This window comes from Erinaceus europaeus, chromosome 12 (genome assembly GCF_950295315.1).
Source record: "Erinaceus europaeus chromosome 12, mEriEur2.1, whole genome shotgun sequence".
NCBI lineage: Eukaryota > Metazoa > Chordata > Mammalia > Eulipotyphla > Erinaceidae > Erinaceus > Erinaceus europaeus.
Genome location: NC_080173.1, coordinates 44,100,326 through 44,120,945, shown reverse-complemented (window position 1 = coordinate 44,120,945; position 20,620 = coordinate 44,100,326). Strand labels below are relative to the sequence as shown.

Sequence of the window (20,620 nt, the reverse complement as noted above, 5' to 3'; positions counted from 1 at the left end):
AAAGAGCAAAGTAAAGCAAAGCAAAGCAAAGCAAAGCAAAGAGCAAAGCAAAGCAAAGCAAAGACCAAAGCAAAGTAAAGAGCAAAGCAAAGAGCATAGCAAAGCAAAAAGCAAAACAAAGCAACGTAAAACAAACCAAAGAGCAAAGCAAAGCAAAGAAAAGCAAAGCAAAGAAAAGCAAAGCAAAGAGCAAAGCAAAAAGCAAAGCAAAGCAAAGAGCAAAGCAAAGCAAAGCGCAAAGCAAAGCAAAGAGCAAAGCATAGCATAGCTAAGCAAAGAGCAAAGCAAAGCAAAGCAAAGCAAGAGCAAAGCAAAGAAAAGCAAAGACCAAAGCAAACCAATGAGCAAAGCAAAGCAAAGCAAAGAGCATAGCAAAGCAGAAAGCAAAGCAAAGCAAAGCAAAGAGCAAAGGAAAGAGTAAAGCAAAGAGCAAAGCAAAAAGCAAAGCAGAGCAGAGCAGACCTGAGGTGAGTAGAGCAGAGCAGACCAAAGCAAAGCAAAGCAAAGCAATGCAAAAAGCAAAGCAAAGCAAAGCAATGTGCAAAGCAAAGTGTTGTTGCAGCGGTCTGGTGTCGGGCTGCACCACGGAGAAGAGAGTGGACGTCCAGAGCAAAGGGGTACACAAATCTTTATTATAGGATGGGGGGGGAGGTTTGGTTCAGACCACGTGGAGCCAGCCGGCAATGGCCGACCACGGGGGGAGAGCAGGGAGCGAGACCTCAGAGAGGGAGAACCGAGAGCCCAGAGAGAGAGAGGGGAGGGGTGAGGGGACTTTTTATTGGGCGACAACCAGGGGTGACGTGTAGGGCCAGGACTGGTTGAAAGGGGGCACTCTAGGATTTAGCGGGGCATAGAAAAACCTGGGGGCGGAAACTGCATCAGAATAACTCCTCAGCAACATCTCCTCCTATCCCTTTATATCTAAATGGACACAGTAAAGAAAAATGGAATGGAGCAGGCTTAAATGTTTTAGAGGAATGCCATGCTCAGGTGGGAAGATGTAGGACTTTCTGTGGAGGAGGGAAGGCTTAAATGGCTGCCAACCTTGTGAGATTTATGCGTTCTCCTGTGCTCAACCCCTCTTTAGAGAGAGAGACTTACCTGGAGAGACTCATCTCATAGGTTTAAGCGCAGCCTGCTCAACCATCTCTTCACAATATCTCTACATCTTCTCTATCTTTCTATCTAGTAATTGCATAAGATGTACAAAGTCTATAAAAGACTATCATGGGGCAGAAACCTTTTATGACAGTGGGAATCTGTCCCAGGTCAAGAGATAATGACTGGGACACCTCCTCATAAAACGAGAAATTTCCCATGGTGGAGGGAAACGCGGGGCCACAGAAGTGGGCGGATGCCATTTACCTGTGTCTGGGCGGTTTCGGAGACCTCAGGCCGGGCGTGGTGTGGGTACGAAACACGATGGGCGCCAGATGTTGTTGCGGCGGTCTGGTGTCGGGCTGCACCACAGAGAAGAGAGCGGACGTCCAGAGCAAATCTTTATTATAGGATGGGGGGGGAGGTTTGGTTCAGATCACGTGGAGCCAGCCGGCAATGGCCGACCACGGGGGAGAGCAGGGAGCGAGACCTCAGAGAGGGAGAGCCGAGAGCCCAGAGAGAGAGAGGGGAGGGGTTAGGGGGCTTTTTATTGGGCGACAACCAGGGGTGACGTGTAGGGCCAGGATTGGTTGAAAGGATTTAGCAGGGCATAGAAAAACCTGGGGGCGGAGACTGCATCAGAATAACTCCTCAGCAACAGCAAAGCAAAGCAAAGAGCAAAGCAAAGAGCAAAGGAAAGCGAAGCAAAGCAAAGCAAAGCAAAGCAAAGTAAAAAGTAAGAAGCAAATCAAAGCAAAGCAAAGTAAAGCAAAAAGCAAAAAGCTAAGCAAAAAGTAAAAAGCTAAGCAAAGGAAAGTAAAGCAAAGCAAAGCAAAAAGGAAAGCAAAGAGCAAAGCAAAAAGCAAAGCAAAGCGATGCAAAGCAAAGCAAAGCAAAGCACAAAGCAAAAAGCAAAGCAAAAAGCAGAAACAGTAAATGGGAGTAATTTCTGGATGTCTTCTTCAGATTTAGTGTTTGCATAAAGAAATGCCACTGATTTTTGTACATTGATTTTGTAGCCTGATACCTTGCTATATTACCTAATAACTTCCAGTAGTTTTCTGCTGGATTCTTTAGGTTTTTCTATGTATACAATCATATCATCTGCAAATAGTGAGAGCTTGACTTCTTCCCTTCCAATCTGTATTCCTTTGATTTCTTTCTCTTGCCTGATTGCTATGGCAAGAACTTCCAATACTATGTTGAAGAGTAACGGTGACAGTGGACAGCCCTGTCTAGTCCCCGATCTGAGGGGGAATGCTTTCAGCTTCTGTCCATTAGTGTGATGTTGGCTGTAGGTTTGCTATATATAGACTCCACTATCTTGAGGAATTTCCCATCTATTCCCATTTTTTGTAGAGTTTTGAGCATGAATGGGTGTTGGATTTTGTCAAAGGCTTTCTCTGCATCTATTGAGATAATCACGTGGTTTTTGGCTTTGCTTTTATTGATGTGGTGAATGACATTGATTGACTTACGGATGTTGAACCAGCCTTGCATTCCTGAGATGAATCCCACTTGGTCGTGATGAACAATCTTTTTGATATGTTGCTGTATCCGGTTGGCCAAGATCTTGTTTAATATTTTGGCATCTATGTTCATCAGAGATACTGGTCTGTAGTTTTCCTTTTTTGTTCTGTCCCTATCAGCTTTTAGTATCAGGGTGGCTTCATAGAAGGTGGAAGGGAGTATTCCTGTTTCTTCAATCTTATGGAAAAGCTTAAGAAGTATGGGTACTAACTGTTTCCTGAAACATTTGTGAAGCCATCTGGTCCAGGACTTTTGTTGTTGGGGAGGTTCTTAATAATGGTTTCAATTTCTTTGTCTGTGATTGGTGCATTTAGATTTTGTAGTTCTTCTTGGTTCAGTTTTGGAAGGGCATATGCTTCTAGGAATTGTTCCATTTCTTCCAGATTCTCTAGCTTGGTGGCATATAGTTCTTTATAGAAGTTTCGCAAGATTCTCTGGATTTCTGTGGTGTCAGTTGTGATATCTCCTCCATCGTTTACAATTCTATTAATTTGAGTCTTCTCTCTTTTTTGTTTGGTGAGTCTAGCTAGGGGTTTGTCAATTTTGTTTAATCTTTCAAAGAACCAACATTTGGCTTCATTGATCTTTTGTATGGTTCTTTTATTTTCGATGTTGTTGATTTCTGCTCTAACTTTAGTGATTTCTGTCCTTCTGGATGCTTTAGGGTTCCTTTGTTCCTCTTCCTCTAAGTCCTTGAGGTGTGCAGTAAGGTCATTCATTTGAGCTTCTTCTTGGTGTTTAATATGTGATTGTATGGCTATAAGTTTCCCTCTCAGTACTGCTTTAGCTGTGTCCCAAATATTTTGATAGGTTGTGTCTTCATTTTCATTTGTTTCCAGGAACATTTGAATTTCCTGCTTGAGTGAATCTCTGACCCAGTGGTTCTTAAGGAGTATGTTGTTTAGTTTCCAAATTCTGTGACTTTTAATAATTTTCTGTTGTTAAATGTTAGTTTTACTTCTTAAATAAAAAAAAAATAAAAATAAAAACTGGGTGATGCACCCTCTGTAGGTGTTGACTTTGTTTTATCTGGATTTTCACCAGCAACTTTGGGACAGTGGTGATGGTGAAACACAATCCCAAAAGACAGAGAGAAAGGAAAAAAAGAACATGGGCATGTGGAGCCTCCTCTCCCTTCCTCTCTCTATTTCTCTCTGTCCTATTCAACAACAACAGCAACAATATAGTAAAAGCAACACCAACAACAATGGAAAAAAGATGGTCTCCAGGAATAGTGGATTTGTAGTGCAGGCACTGAGTCCAGGAATAAAACTGGAGTAAAAAAAAAAAAAAAAAAAAAAAGGGCAACAAAAAGAGGGGGGAAAAAAGCCTCCTGGAACAGTGGATTCCTGCCAGGCACAGAGCTCTAGCAATAACCCTGGAGGCAAAAAAATTTTTTTTTTAAATGATGACTCATCTGGTATAATATATATCTTGACACGTACTTGGTTAGGGTTTGAGTTGAAGATCCCAGGGAACCTCTTGTACTACAATATCTCTCCCTGTCTCTCTATATCTGATATAAACTGGAAAAAAAAAAGGCAAACCTGGGAGCAGTGACATTGTGCATAGATGAGGCCCCATCACTGCCAAAATTAAATAAAATTATCACCTATATAGTATTTTTTACTATCTATGTTAATTTTTATAAACCAGAGCACAGCTTAGGTCAGGCTTCTGGTGGTGCCAAGTATTGAATGTAGGACTTGGGAGTCTCAGGGATGAAAGTCTTTTGATTAGCCACTATGCTGTCTCCCCAGCCTAAACGTATTTACTTTCTCTCTCTCTCTCTCTTTTTGACAAATAATATTTAGAAAAGGTATCCAGGGAGTTGGGCATAGCGCAGCGGGTTAAGTAAAGGTGGTGTAAAGCGCGATCAGCTTAAGGATCCCGGTTCAAGCACCCGGCTCCCCACTTGCAGGGGAGTCACTTTACAGGCAGTGAAGCAGGTCTGCAGGTGTCTCTCTTTCTCTCCCCCTCTCTGTCTTCCCCTCCTCTCTCTATTTCTCTCTGTCCTATCCAACATACAATGACAGCAATAACAACAACAACGATAGGACAACAAAAGGGAAAATAAATAAATATAAATAAAAGAAAAGGTATCCAGTAAAGGCAGAATGTGTGAACTTTGTCTTGGAAATGAGAAAAAGCCTTACTCCAGTGAGGAAAATCCTCACTCCAAGCTCCAGAAGGGGTAGAAAATACATAAGAAAATGAAAGAAGGGACCCAGCGGTAGCCCAGCAGGTTAAGTGCACGAGGACCAAAGAGTAGGGACCGACACAAGGATCCAAATTCCAACCCGTCTCCCATGTGCAAGGGGTTTACTTCACAAGCGATAAAGCAGGTTTGCAGGTTTGCAGGTATCTATTTTTCTCCCCCTGTCTTCCCCTCCTCTCTCGATTTCTCTCTGTCCTATCCAACAACAATGACAGCAGTAACAACACTAATAATAACGACAACGATAAACAACAAGGGCAACAAAAAGGGAAAAAATAGCCTCCAGGAGCAGTGGATTTGTAGTGCAGGTACAGTAATAACCCTGGAGGAATAAAAAAAAAGAAAGAAAGAAAATGAAAGAGAAAAAAGATACTGAATAGGGGGCCGGGTGTTGGTGCACGTTGCTGAGCGTGCATGCTACAATGCACAAGGCCCCGGGTTCAAGCCCCGGCCCCTACCTGCAGGGGGAAAGCTTTTCGAGTGGCTGCAGGTGTCTCTCTGTCTCTCTCCCTATGTCCCCCTGCCCTCTTGATTTCTGGCTGTCTCTATTCAATAAATAAATAAATAAAGATAATTGTTTAAAAGATACTGAATAAGTGGTCTGGGAGGTGGTGCAGTGATAAAGCTTTGGACTCTCAAGCATGAAGTCCTGAGTTGGATCCCCGGCAGCACATGTGCCAGAGTGATGTCTGTTTCCTTCTCTCTCCTCCTATCTTTCTCATAAATAAATAAAATTAAAAAAAAAAAGATACTGAATAAAGACATGCATAGAAAACTTAGTTAAACGGGGTGAAACTTGGACTGAGGGTGGTGCATTGCACCAAAGCAAGGGATAGTAGGGAGGGAATGGATTAGAGGGTATGGAGGGAGAAGGGATTTTGTGTCCTTGATGGGGAAGATAAAAGTGTGTAGCAGACACCTGTTATGCAGAACTGGGAAACCATACACATATATAGACAAATGTGCTGAATTCACTAACTCTTGCCAATAAAATAACTTAGTTAACCACTTATGAATTTGTTGTTTATTGTCCTTTTGAATGTTTTATATTGTGACATATAGTAATACATATTATAAAGTCTATGTCTACTCATAAATAATACATCAAATTGCTTTGCATATTGAATTTTTCATTCTGCAGTGTATTTCCCCTACCAATTTTTTTCTTTTTTATATTATTTTTTAAAGAATTTATTTATTAATGAGAAATATAGGAGGAGAGAGGAAGAGCCAGACACTCTGGTACATGTGCTGCCAGGGATTGAACTCAGGACCACATGCTTGAGAATCCAATACTTTATCTACTGCACTACCTCCCAGACCACATATTATTTTATTTTAATTTATTGGTTTTTTTCTTAAAATATTTTTTAAATATATATTTTTATTGATTTTATTATTGGCTAAAGACAGCCAGAAATTGAGAGGGGAAGAGGAAATAGGGAGAGAGACAGAGAGACACTTGCAGCCCTGCTTCACCACTCGTGAAGCCTCCCCGACTGCCTACAGGTGGGGACCAGGGGCTTGAACCTGTGTCCTTGCGCACTGTAATGTGTGCACTTAACCAGGTGTACCACTACCTGGCCCCATATTATTTTATTTTTACCAGAGCACTGCTCAGCTCTGGCTTATGGTAGTGTGGGGGATTGAACCTGAAACTATGAAGCCTCCAGTATGAGTCTCTCTACATAACATGCTACTTCCCTGGACCTCCCACCCACACACTATGACCATCCAAAACAGCCACAGAACTGACACAGCAGGTAGAGCTCATTCCTCGCATACATGAAGGCCCAGGTTCCATCCCCGGCAACACATATGCCAGAATGGTGTTGCTACCTCTCTGACAAAAGTCAATCTTAAAAAAAAGAAAAGATTGCTAGTAGAGTGCACACATTGCCATGATCAAAGACTAGAGTTCAAACCCGGGACCACCAAATGGAAGCACCTGTGGTGGGGGGTGGGGGTGGAGGCAGCTTCATCATACTGCAATGTCTCTCTTCCTCTATATATTTCTTTTTCTTATTCCCTAGATAATGGGGAAATGATGTGAATGTTTGAGTCCTTCAGGAAAGGAGCCTCAACAATAACCCTGGAGGGGGAGGAAGCAAAACAAAAAAGAAAAAAGAAAAATAGGGCGGGGGGGGGGGGGGGGGGGAGACAGCAGAATGGTTATGCAAACAGACTCTCATGCCTGAGGCTCCAAAATCCCAGGTTCAATCCTCCACACCACCATAAACCAGAGCTGAACAGTGTTCTGGTGTTTCTCTGTGTGTGTGTGTCTCTGCATTTCTCTCAAAAAAAATTAAATAAATAAAATTTTTTAAAAAGAAAAATAAATTAATTTAGAAAAATTATTTATTTTTGAGAGAGATGCAGAGAGACAGAGAAACACCAGAGCACTGCTCTGCTCTGGTTTATGGTGGTGCAGGGGATTGAACCTGGGATTTAGGAGCCTCAGCAATGAGAGTCTGTTTGAATAAACATTATGCTGTCTCCCTCACCCTAGTTTACTGTTCTTTACCAGAGCACTGCTCAGCTCCTGATTTATGGTAGTGTGGAGGACTGAACCTGGGACTTCGGAGCCTCAGGTTTGAGAGTCTCTTTGCATAACCAATATGCTATCTACCCTCACCCTCACCCATTAATTTAAACCCCAGTATAGTATTCCACTTCTTGGTATGCCCCACTTCTAGTAATGGACATTTTGATTTTTTTTTCCAGTTTTCTAAACAGCACTTCAATTCAAAATCTCTATAAATGTTAATGATCGCTTGGTTAATTATTATTGAACGTTTAGATATTTCAAACTAGTTCAGTATGTAGAAACGTTGAGCTTGCCTGCTATTGGAAAGCAAAGTATCTCCAGCCTAAGAAAAGCCGAGATGGCCAAAGGGAAGGTAAAGCGAAATTGAGGAGATTGTCCTCCTAGGGCCACCGTAGGGTCGCTCGCACAGCTAATACACAATTTAGTGGGAGGAGCCTGCTGGGAATTTAAACCAAGGCGGGTACCGAGGCGACTAGAGAACGACCTTGTAGTTGCTTAGCGGTTCGGAACTGGGGGGGTTTGAATTAGAGACTGGTGTCCGCAAATGTGAAACAGAGGCCTTGAAAGGAGTACGGAGGCCGAGAAGGAAGCGAAACTTTGAGGAGGAGCCGGGAGAGTGTACGGAGGCCCGGAAGGTATAGGAAGGAAGATGGAAAGCGTCCTAAGAGTTGAATAAAAGACGAGGGATCGAGAAGAGGATGCAGGAATTGAGGAACCGTGGGAAGAGGTCGCAGGAGCTGCAGGCACAGAGATCTAAAGGGGATGAAGGGACTGAGGGGGCAAGGCCTGGCCAGGAGGGCTGCAGAGCTGAGGGCGGCGCTGGGGCTTGAAACTAGAAGGCGCTGGGGTCGAGGTGAGGAAGGAGGTGGGAATGGAGCTGAGCCGCAGTTGTGCGGTGTTGGGGGCCTGGAGAGTTGGGAGGGACGGTGGGAGGCCTGTTAGTGTGGTTCAGCTGCTGTTTTGTCCTTTTTCAGGCCAGACTTGCCCTGAGTTGGAAAGTCCCATGGCTGATAGTCGGTCCCAGGCTGCGGACCTAGGTAGGTAACTGAACGAAACGGGCTGTGAGGTCAAAGTTGCTACTCCTGGCAGAGTCTCTTGGGTAGAAACAGTCAAAAAATGTTAATCCTATTGTGATGATCTAATTTAGTGTTTGTGTGGGTGTGAATGAACGGAGGGATATCAGGGATCTTTTAGGTGTTCCCAGTAAAGGTCAAACCAGAACTTCACTGTAATATTGTAAACATGATCAACAGACAAATGGGAAGACCGATTAGAGTAAATTATTAAATACATATTAATGGTTATTTTCTACCATAGAGGTTATATTGAAGGCTCAAGGTGATGACCCACTCAGTAGAGCATGCCTGTTACAGTGTACAGGGAGGGACCTAGGTTCAATCCCCTGGCCTCCACCTACAGAGGGAAGCTTCAGTGCTGTAGGTGTCTCTGTCTCTCTCTTTCCCTACGTCCTTCTTCCCTCTCAATTTTTGCTCTATCCAAAATAAATAAATAAATAAAAGTGCTCTTTTAAAAAAGCCCTACATTGATCAGTAAACTTAAATACACTCACTCAGCAAATCGGATACATATTCTGGCCTATAGTCATATCCTTTAATACTCTTACCCACCCACTTTTATTGTATATGTTGTAATCAATTTTAATTCTGGATTTAAAACTATTTATTGGAGAGAGAAATTGAGAGGGATAGGGAAGATAGGAAGAGAGACAGACACCTACAGCACTGCTTCACCACATGCAAAGCTGGCCCCCTAATTCTGGGTTTTTTACACATATGCCATTCATTGCCTTTTAGACAATAGTACACATTTACAAAGTTTTTACTCTTCCTTCCCATGTCTTAGATCTTTCTTCTGAATCCCTTTCTCTTTTTGCTGAAGAACTTTCTATAAGTGGGGTAGGTACCATAATGGTTATTCAAAGATACACATATGCCTGAGGCTCCAAAGTCCCAGATTTAATCCCTCATATCACCATAAACCAGAGCTGATAAATTGATTAAAAAAAACTTTTTTTTAAAATGGAGACTCTTAAATCTCTTTTTTTTTTTTATTTGTTATCTTTATTTATTTACTGGATAGAGACAGCCAGAAATTGAGAGGGAAGGGTGTGATAGAGAAACAGAGAGACATCTGCAGCACTGTGTCACCACTTGTGAAGCTGTCTTCCTGCAGATAGGGACCAGGGGATTGAACCAGGGTCCTTGGGAACAGTAGTGTGCGTGCTCAGCCAGGTGAGCCACCACCTGCCTCCCCCCAAAAAAAAACAACTTTCTACAAATGTGTTTTCAAAAGAGGGGAAAGGGGCTTATGTAATAAAATTTCTGAGGTGTGCATATCTGAGAATGTCTTCATTTTACCTACTATATTAGAATTTTTTAGTTAAGGCCAGGGATATAGCATGATTATGCGAAAAGAGTTCTGCACTTGAGCTTCCCAGGTCTTACGTTCAATCCCCAGTACCAGTAAGCAAGAACTGAGCAGTGCTTTGGTTTAAAAAAAGAGAGAAGGGGCCAGGTGGTGGTGCACACAATATTAACCCAGGTTCAAACCTCCATTCTTCACCTGCAGTGAAGCAGGTCTGCAGGTGCCTTTTCCTCTCCCTATCTTCCCCACCCCTATCAATTTATCTGTCCTATCAAGCAAAAATATAAAAAAGAGAAAGAAATATTTTGAGTTTTTCTTGAAAAAAAAATGCTGTTTTGGTGGGGGAAATAGCTTTTTTTTTTTCTTTTTCTTCCTCCAGGGTTATTGCTGGGCTCGGTGCCTGCACCATGAATCCACCGCTCCTGGAGGCCATTTTTCCCCCTTTTTGTTGTCCTAGTTGTTGCAGCCTCGTTGCGGTTATTATTGCCATTGTTGTTGGATAGGACAGAGAGAAATGGAGAGAGGAGGGGAAGACAGAGAGAGAGGGGAGAGAAAGATAGACACCTGCAGACCTGCTTCACCACTTGTGAAGCAACCACCCCCTGCAGGTGGGGACCAGAGGGCTCGATCCAGGATCCTTACGCAGGTCCTTGCACTTCATGCCATGTGTGTTTAACCTGCTGTACTACCACCTGACCGCCAACAATTTTTATGTCTTTCTTATTATAGCCAACCTAATGACTGTGAAGTGATATTTCTTTGTGGCTTCAATTTGAATTTTCATGAAAGTTAATAGTCTTTTATTATTATTATTATTATTCCCCTCCCCTGATAGTTAATAATAATGTGCATGTTTTCTTGTGTTTATTGACCATTTTTATATCTTCTTTTGAAATTGTCAGTTGTCTAGTAATGAACTCTAGCCAACCACTAGTTTGTTTGTTTGTTTATTTTTATTTATTTATTTATTTTACCAGAGCACTGCTCAGCTCTGGTTTATGGTGGTGTGAGGGATTGAACCTGGGACTTGAGAGCCTCAGGCATGAAAGCCTCTTTGCATAACCATTATGCTATACCCCACCCATTTTTTTGTTGTTTGTTTGGTTGGTTTTTATTTTTTAAAGATTTATATATTTTAGGGTGGGAGTAGATAGCATCATGGTTATGCAAAGAGACTCACATGCCTGAGGCTCCAAAGTCCCAGATTCAATTCCCCACACTAACATGACCTAGAGCTGAGCAGTACTCTAGTTTAAAAAAAAAAAAAAGTATTTTTTTTTATTATCTTTATTTATTGGATAGAGACAGAAATGGAGAAGGGAGAAAGAGACAGAGAGACACCTGCAGTCCTGCTTCACCACTTATGAAGCTTTCTCCCTGTAGGTGAGGGCCGGGGGCTCGAACCAGGGTCCTTGGGCACTGTAACGTGCACTCAACCAGGTGCGCCACCACCTGGCCCCTAATTTTTTTTTTTTTTAAGTTTTATATATTTATTTGTGACAGGGAGAGAGAGAACACCAGAGTATCACTCTGGCACATGTGATGTCTGTGATCAACCAGTTTTGTTCTTTTTTTTTTTTCTTCTATGAGAGGAACCAGAACACCACTCAGCTTTGACATACAAGCTGCCAAAATCATCCAACCTAAGTGAGACCATACACATGCAACATCAATGCTGTACCATTGAGCTATGTCTCCAGCCCTGTCCATTTTCTGCTCCTGGTATCTTCCTTCTATTATTAATATTGATGTATTAGTTATATATTAGCATTATATTCTATAGACATTAAAATTCTTTTTCTGTGTGGTCCATTACTTATGACAGATAGACAATCTATGTCAGAGAAAGCATCTTTTATAGTACTCGCTTCCTTCAATTGCCTCATCTTTTCTTGTAAGCTAATGTTCCCTTGAGACTGTTCACCACTCTGATCCATAAAGTGCTCCTGGAAAGAAAATGTAAAAGCTTAACCCCTGTCTTCTGCTTTGGATGGAAGAGGATTAGATAGAACCAAGGTGGAAAGTCCCAGCTTTTGACATGCACTCAGTCATTCCCCATTTTTGCATCAATATTCTGTTATCGCTCTTACCAGATGCTTCTGGTCAGATCTTCTGGGTGACTGGTGCCTGTTAGGTACTGAATATACCTAACCCCCATACCATTACCTGACATAATTTATAATATTTATTCTATATTAATTGTCCATATGAGTATTATTATTATTATTTTGCCTCCAGGGTTATTGCTGGGACTTGGTGCCTGCACTACGAATCCACTGTTCTTGGAGGCCGTCTTTCCCCATTTTTGTTGCCCTTGTTGTTGTTATTATTGTTATTGTTGTCATTTCTGTTGTTATTGTTGAATAGGACAGAGAGAAATTTAGAGGGGAGGGGAAGATAGAAGGGGGGGAGAGAGATAGACAGCTGCAGACCTGCTTCACCACCTGTGAAGCGACTCCCCTGCAGGTAGGGAGCTGGGGCTCGAACCGGGGTCCTGGGGTCCTTGTGTCTTGTGCCATGTGCACTTAACCTGCTGCACTACTGCCCAGCCCCCCATATGAGTATTATTATCAGTCTTTTAGGAGCCAGGATATACAGATTCAAAAAACTAGTAAGTTAGTAAGAAGAGAAACAGGACTCACATCAAAAGTTTTTTTTTTTCTATGAAATGCCAAACTGACTTGCCATCATTTGTCTCTGTATCTAGGGCTTTCAGGAGGAGGGAGATTTATGAGATCAGAAGATAGGTGCTTGAGTATCATGTCAGCTGAGGATGGGAGAACAAGCTCTGGTTTAAACATTATGGGAGTGATAATATATAAGTCAAAATCTGTCCTAGGTGGTAGAGGGCTGAATTTGCATGCATGAAATCTCAAGTTCAGTCCTTTTCCATTTGGTGAAAGATTTACTTATTTATTTCATGACACTGAGTGACCATAACACTATTCTACTCTGGCAGATGTGGTGCCAGGGAATCAGACTCAGGGCCTCATGCATGAAAGGAATGAATTCTACCTGTTGAGCCAGCAATATGTAAGGGTTCCAGTTCCACATTTTTCCTTTTTTTTTTTTTTAATTAGAGCATTGTTCAGCTCTGGTTTATTGTGGTGGTGGTGGTGGGATTGAACCTGTGATTTCAGAGCCTCAGGCATGAGAATCTCTACATAACCATTGTGCTATCAGCCCCTCCCCCACAATTTTTTCACAAGGGTAGAAGTGCTACTCTAACATTAATCTTTGTATGCCCGGGGCCTAAACTGTTGATGAGAGTTACTTGATATGGACTATAACTTCTCACTTTGCTTTTCTTTGTTGTTCTTTTAGGGGCTCATCTAGAAATTTCCAGTTGTCTGGAAAATTGCCAGAAGAGATCACCAGATGTTAGGAGACAGCCCTTTTCTGGAAAATCCTTTTACTTAGATCTACCTGCTGGCAAGAATCTCCAGTTTTTGACAACAGCCATCCAGCAATTGGGTGGGGTATGTAATTTGCTTCTGCTTCTCTTGTATAATGCTGTGTGATTTTGCTGGTTGACTGGCAGGCGCTAAAGAGAGATGATATTACTGTAGTTTCTCATCCAGACTTTTTTTTTTAAATTTTTTAAATTTATTTATGAGAAAGACAGAAGGAGAGAGAAGAACCAGACATCACTCTGGCACATGTGCTGCCAGGGATTGAACTTGGGACTTCATGCTTGAGAGTTCAAAATTTTATCACTGCGCCACCTTCCGGACCACATTTATTATTATTATTTTTTACCAAAGCACTGTTCAGCTCTGGTTTATGGTGGTATGGGGGATTGAACCTAAGACTTTGGAACCTCAAGCATGAGAGTCTCTTTGCATAACCATTATGCTACCTACCCCCATGCTTATTTATTTATTTTTAAGATTTATTTCTGAGAGAGGAAGAAGAGGGGGGAGGAGGAGGTGGGAAAGGAGAAGAACCAGAAAGAGAGAGAGAGAGGGAGGAAGGGGGAGGGAGGGAGAGAGAGAGAGAGAATGAACCAGAGGATCATTCTAGCACATGTGATGCTGAGGCTTGAATTCAGTACCTGATGCTTAAGAATCCAGTGTTTTATCTGTTGCACCACCCCCCAGGCTGCTCACCTAGCCATACTTCAACATCATCATCCATCCTTATTTTCTTTTTTGTTTAATTATTTTTAAAATATTTATTTATTTATTCCCTTTTGTTGCCCTTGTTGTTTTATTGTTGTGGTTATTATCATTGTTGTCGTCATTGTTGGATAGGACAGAGAGAAATGGAGAAAGGAGGGGAAGAGGGGGGGGGGAGTGAAAGACAGACACCTGCAGACCTGTTTCACCACCTGCAGGTGGGGAGCCAGGGTTCAAACGGGGATCCTTACTCCGGTCCTTGCGCTTTGCACCACCTGCGCTTAACCTCTGTGTTACAACCTGACTCCCCATCCATCCTTATTTTCAAGGTATGTTGAAACTGGCAAGTACTGGCTTAAGAGAGACCAATTGTTTACATTTCTTTCTAATTCTACATTCAGTGACGTTACATTGTTAGCCTGAAATTAGCCATGTTTACCCCCACAGAAATCTGCAAATTCTACAAACATGGATTTTATTTTATTTATTTTCCCCACCAAAGGGTAGCTGATTAAGCATTTGCCAATTCACCAGTGATTATTTTCAACTTCCCACAGACATGAGTGAAGTGTCATTGTATTTTAGGCACTCTATTGGGTTTCTTTGGATACACCGTTGAGTCAGACCCACTCAGTACTCAGAGTGAGCAGATACCTATGTGGCTTAGTAATAACCAGCACTTTTTTTGGTTCTCATTTTCATGTTCCTTTCAGTATGATCACAATTACATATTCAATATCAGGATAGCCAAGATTTTTTTTTTTCTTTTTTTACCAGAACACTATTCAGCTTATGGTGATGCAGGGGATTGAACCTGGGACTTTGGAACCTCAGGCATGAGAATCTGTTTGCATAACCATTGCTATCTACCCTCTGCCCTGGATATCTGAGATTATCTTCACAGAATAATCATAGTTTAATCAAGCTCTTTTTCTTCTTCTGCTTCTCCTTTTTTAATTTACTGGAGGATTAATGGTTTACAGTCCATAATAAAATACAGTAGTTTATACATGCATAACATTTCCACATTACGACCCTCACTAGGTCCTCCTCTGCCATCATGATTTAGGACCTGAACCCTTCCCCCATCCCAGAGTCTTGTACTTTGGTGCAATACACCAACTCCAGTCCAAGTTCTGCTTAGAGTTTTCCTTTCTGATCTTGTTTTTCAACTTCTATCTATGAGTGAGATCATCCATTTTCATCCTTTTGTTTCTAACTTATCTCACTTAACATGATATCTTCGAGCTCCATCCAAGATGGGGTAAAGAAGGTGAATTCAGGGAGCCGGGTAGTAGCGCAGTGGGTTAAGTGCACGTGGCGCAAAGCGCAAGGACCAGCATAAGAATCCTGGCTGGAGCCCCTGGCTCCCCACCTGCAGGGGAGTTGCTTCACAGGCGGTGAAGCAGGTCTGCAGGTGTCTCTTCCCCTCCTCTCTCCATTTCTCTCTGTCCTATCTAACAACAACATCAATAACAACAACAGTAACTACAGCAATATAAAAAAATGGCAGCAAAAGGTAAAATAAAATAAACTTAAAAAAAATTTTTTTAAAAAAAGGTGAATTCAGGAGCCCTGGCAGTAGTGCAGCAGGTTAAGCGCATGTGGTGCAAAGCATAAGGACTGGTTTAAGAAGATCCCGGTTCAAGCCCAGGGCTCCCCACCTGTGTGTGTGGGGGGTCACTTCACAAGCAGTGAAGCAGGTCTGCAAGTGTTTATCTTTCCCCCTCTCTGTCTTCCCCTCCTCTCTGTTTCTCTTTGTCCTATCCAACAACAATAACAACAATGGCAACAAAATAGAAAAAATGACTTCAAGGAGCCGTAGGAAAAAAAAAAGTGAATTGACCACAAACCTGGAACTTTGGAGCCTCAGGAATAAGAGTCTCTGCATAACCATTATGCCATCTACCCCTGTTCACATTTCTCAGTTTTCCACATAACAATTCAACCCCCCTCTAGGTCCTCCTCTGCCATCATGTTCCAGGACCTGAACCCTCCCCACTACCCTAGAGTCCTTTACTTTGGTGCAATACACCAGACCCAGTCCAAGTTCTGCTTTGTGTTTATTTATTTATTTATTTTGGTAATTAGATTCATTTCATTGGACATGCCTTTAAACTTTAGATGGGAAAAGAGTTCTGCCAATATTTTCCTCTAAGTATTTGATAGTTTCTGGTCTAACATCCAAGGAGTGTTGAAACCCTATTACTGTGCTGCTGTAGCCCTTTCAGTAGAAGTTTGGTGTATTTAGATGGCCTCTCATTGGGTGCATAGATGTTAATAATCATTAAGACCTCTTGATAGGGTGGGGGAGATAGCATAACGGTTATGCAAACAGACTCTCATGCCTGAGGCTCCAAAGTCCCAGGTTCAGTCCCCCACACCACCATAAGCCAGAGCTGAGCAGTGCTCTGGTGTTTCTCTGTGTCTGCCTCTGTCTGCATCTAAATAAAATAAATAAAATATTAAAAAAAGAAAAAAGACCTCTTGATTGATCCTCTGAACTGGGATCCTTGTGCTTTGCACCATGTGAGTTTAACCCACTGCTCTACTGCCCTTCCCCCCCCCTTTTTTTATTTCTTTTTGAAATTTATTTTAAGTTGCTCTTAATCCTGCCTGGATCCTTAGTGTGCTTTTACTCCATGCGGTCTCAAACTGGTCAAGTAACAAACCCTATGATCTTTTGCTGGGTCAGAGCAACACTTCTAGTAACAAAAACCTACGTCAACCTGATTATATTTCAGAGCAATGTCTTTTTGGGAATTTGGTCCAGAGCTCCATTTGGTCTATTTAAAGACATTGATCCTAGAACTCTTGGCAGTCAAGATTTCCTTCCCCAACCTCTTGATATCGATGATTCTACATCTGCCTTTTCGTTTTCAGCCACATATATGATCTTGTTTTAGGTAATTGAAGGTTTTTTGAGCAAAGAAATAAGTTATATCGTGTCTAACCGCAAAGAAGCAAAAGCAGAGAACCACAGGACAAGCCACGGAGGCAGCCCCAGTGAGATCAGAGTGGAGACTCCATCATCAACGGTTGATCCAAAAGAACTCCCCCCCAGGCCTGCATGCAAACCTGTAGGATCGGTAAGAACTTCGTGGGGTAGAAAAGGTGGGTTCTGTAAACAAAGAAAGTAGGCCTCAGTGAGCTGTTTTAAGCTATTTTTGGTTTTAGGTTCATGTAGTTTAATTTTATCTCTCATTTGAATTTAGGGACTGAGATTCATAGCCCTGAATCTAAACATCTCAGCAAAATGCTGTCCCTTCTTTAATATGTGTTTACTCTTATTGGAACTTAGAGGGTCAGAAACAGTAAGATTATCTGTGGGCAAGAAAGGCTTATTTGGAGCTGGCCTACGTTTGGACAAGAGTGCCCTGAGGCACCAACGGTTCACTTCTTCCTTGCCAATAATTGAATGATACATATGTGTGTGTTTAACCTAGAATGCAGTGACTCCCCTTGCTTTGCATTCTCCATCTTGCTTAACTTTTTTTTTCTTATCTTTATTTATTTATTGGATAGAGACAGCCAGAAATTGAGAGGAGGGGAGATAGAGAGACAGAGAGACACCTGCAGCCCTGCTTCACCACTCACAAAGCTTTCCCCTCTGCAGGTGGGGACCAGGGGCTCAAACCCGGGTTCTTATGTACTGTAATATGTGTGCTCACCCAGGTGTGCCACCACCCAGCCCCTTGCTTAACTTTTAATATTAATAAGATTTCTGTGAATTCATACAGTTGGCGTTGTGATAAGGGACAGAACAAAGAAGTTTTTCTGAAGGAGGTAAAACATTTTCTGTCCATTATCTGCTAAAAAGAGCAAACTTTCAGAGAGCGGTCTTCAAACATTAATAACACTTGACCTTGGTTGGATTCAGAATGCTTTTCTCCAGGGTCCAGGTTATAGCTTCCCATGTGTGACCTAAACTCATGGATAGCTTTCCCTTTACCACTAAACAAACAGTTATCTGGGCTCTCATTTTCTATTGCTCCTTGGCTTTCCCAGCTTTCTGAGGCACGTGACTCCAAGGCATTTTCCGCTCCTGTGTAAGCATTTGGACATAGGTGGGCTTACTTTTCTTCTTTCCCCATCAGGTGCCCATGACCAGAGGGAAGGAGCTGCTGCAGAAGGCTATCAGGAACCAGGTGGGCTGGGAGGCTAGGCTGAATGTGGATACCTGTACAGGGATGAACTTACTGACTTTCTCCTGAAATACACGAAATGAAATGTACAGCCTGTGAGATGTAGAGTATCATTGCTGTTTTCCTCTGACAAATGAGGAAGCGGAGCTCTCAGGGCTTAGTGAGTCTCTTAGGATGTCAGTGACAGAGCCAGGATTGAGTTTATTTATTTATTTATTATCTTTATTTATTTATTGGATAGAAACAGCCAGAAATGGGGAGGGACGGGTGGGATAGAGAGAGAGACAGACAGACAGACACCTACAGCACTGCTTCACCACTTGTGAAGCTGTCCCCCTGCAGGTGGGGACCGGGGACTTGAACCTGGGTCCTTACGCATTGTAACATGTGCACTCAACCAGGTGCTCCACCACCCGGCCCCAGGATTTGAGTTAATTTTTCCAACTCCAGAACTACAAAAACATTAAAGGGGTGTTCTGCACAGAAGTCAGGCTTCATACCTCTTTCATAAGTAGTCCTTGATCCCTTTTCGGAGAAATCCAAGGTCTTTGTAAGATTACATAAATGTGGGGGGTTGGGCGGTAGCGCACCAGGTTAAGCACACATGGCACAAAGCGCAAAGATCAGCTTAAGGATCCTGGTTTGAGCCCCGGCTCCCTACCTGCAAGGGGGTCACTTCACAAGTGGTGAAGCAGGTCTGCAGGTGTCTTTCTCTCCCCCTCTCTGCCTTCCCCTCCTCTCTCGATTTCTCTCTGGCCTGTCCAACAACAATGACAACAATAATAATAACAATGATAAACAAGGGCAACAAAAAGGGGGGGAAAGCCTCCAGGAGGGGTCGGGCGGTAGCGCAGTGGGTTAAGTGTATGTGGCACAAAGCGCAAGGGCCTGCGTAAGGATCCCGTTTAGAGCCCCCAGCTCCCCACCTGCTGGGGAGTCACTTCACAGGCGGTGAAGCAGGTCTGCGGGTGTCTCTCTTTCTCTCCCCCTCTCTGTCTTCCCCATCTCTCTCCATTTCTCTCTGTCCTATCCAACAACAAACGACATCAACAGCAACAATAATAACCAGAACAAGACTACAACAACAAGGGCAACAAAAGGGGGGAGGGGGGGATGGCCTCCAGGAGCAGTGGATTCATGGTACAGGCACCGAACCTCAGCAATAATCCTGGAGGTGCAAAAAAAAAAAAAGGCTCCAGGAGCAGTGGATTCATAGGGCAGGCACTGAGCCCCCGCAATAACCTCAGAGGCAAAAAAAAAAAAAAAATTACATGAATGTGGAGACATTAAGGTAATATCATGAGAGGAGTCATTAAAATGACACCCAGATGGATTGTACTTACTGACGAGAGAGAATGACAGTGTATGGAAAGGTCTGTGACCTGCATGGTTTCCTGCTTAATGTTGCTAACAGTTGCTAGTTTTTTTGAGTTTTTTTTTTTAATATTTATTTTATTTATTCCCTTTTGTTGCCCTTGTTGTTTTATTGTTGTAGTTATTATTGTTGTTGTCGTTGTTGGATAGGACAGAGAGAAATGAAGAGAGGAGGGGAAGACAGAAAGGAGGAGAGAAAGATAGACACCTGCAGACCTGCTTCACCGCCTGTGAAGCGACTCCCCTGCAGGTGGGGAGCCGGGGTTCGAACCGGGTTCCTTATGCCGGTCCTTGTGCTTTGCGCCACCTGCGCTTAACCCACTGCGCTACAGCCCGACGCCCTGTTTTTTGTTGTTTTTTTTTTATCTTCCCTTTTGTTGCCTTTTTTTAATTGTTATAGTTATTGTTGTTATTGATGTCATCATTATTAGACAGGACAGAGAGAAATGGAGAGAGGAGGGGAAGACAGAAAAGGGGAGAGAAAGATAGACACCTGCAGACCTGCTTCATGCCTGTGAAGTGACTCTCCTGCAGGCGGGGAGCTGGGGGCTCAAACTAGGATCCTTACACTGGTCCTTGCACTTTGCACCACATGCACTTAACCCGTTGCATTACCGCCTGACTCCCCTGGTTGCTAGTTCTTACTGGGTACTGAGAGCTTTCCTTATATATGTCCCTTCATGGTGACAAGTTGGGCCAAACAGCACAGAAGCAGATCAGCAGGTCTTCCCCTTGTGATATGGCCAGCTTGTGTGACAGTCTGTAGAGTCTTCCTAGAGGTCAGGGTAGACTCTCCAGAAATCCTAGGCCATCCTGCTCCTGGAGTGTGCAGGCCTTGGGGAATCTTGTGCTCCTCCCTCACTGTGCTTGTCTTTCTAGGGGAGCAGCAGCGGAGGAGGTAGCAAGAGCTGCAGCAGCCTCCTGGCCAATGCCCGCTCCTGGGGCGTGAGGATTCTGCATGTAGATGGTACCGTTTCTGCCAGAGCTCTTCTGGAGGGGAGGGGAGGGATTTTAAGTGGGAATATTACTTTTAAATAAATCATATGTAAACTGCTGATAGCAGGTCCCTAGATTTTGTTGAGCCACAGAAGTATGAGCGTGCAGAGACCAGCAATTAAATAGTCAAGTGCAGAGACAGGGAGCAAGTTGCTGACTACAGATCAACCCCACATCAGCTGTCCTCAAACTCACATGACAACCCTAT

The 20,620-nt window shown here is 42.9% G+C and overlaps 1 protein-coding gene and 1 long non-coding RNA gene across 3 annotated transcripts in view; one reads left to right on the top strand and one right to left on the bottom strand.

Moving 5' to 3' along the window:
* Nucleotides 1-20,620, bottom strand: part of LOC132541900 (uncharacterized) — a 218,906-nt gene that overhangs the window by 136,815 nt on the left and 61,471 nt on the right. The gene's annotated exons all lie outside the window — the stretch shown is intronic.
* The window catches only part of DBF4B (DBF4 zinc finger B), a 37,482-nt gene continuing 24,682 nt past the window's right edge, over nt 7,821-20,620 (top strand). The window contains exons 1-6 of one of the 2 annotated variants that reach the window (XM_060203348.1): nt 7,821-8,029; nt 8,369-8,431; nt 13,104-13,258; nt 16,804-16,986; nt 17,995-18,045; nt 20,296-20,383. In XM_060203348.1, coding sequence (XP_060059331.1) covers nt 8,398-8,431; nt 13,104-13,258; nt 16,804-16,986; nt 17,995-18,045; nt 20,296-20,383 — 511 coding nt within the window. In that variant the 5' untranslated portion in view covers nt 7,821-8,029; nt 8,369-8,397. Of the gene's footprint in view, nt 8,248-8,368; nt 8,432-13,103; nt 13,259-16,803; nt 16,987-17,994; nt 18,046-20,295; nt 20,384-20,620 lie in introns of both variants that reach the window. The other variant, XM_016193699.2, reaches the window with a different exon arrangement.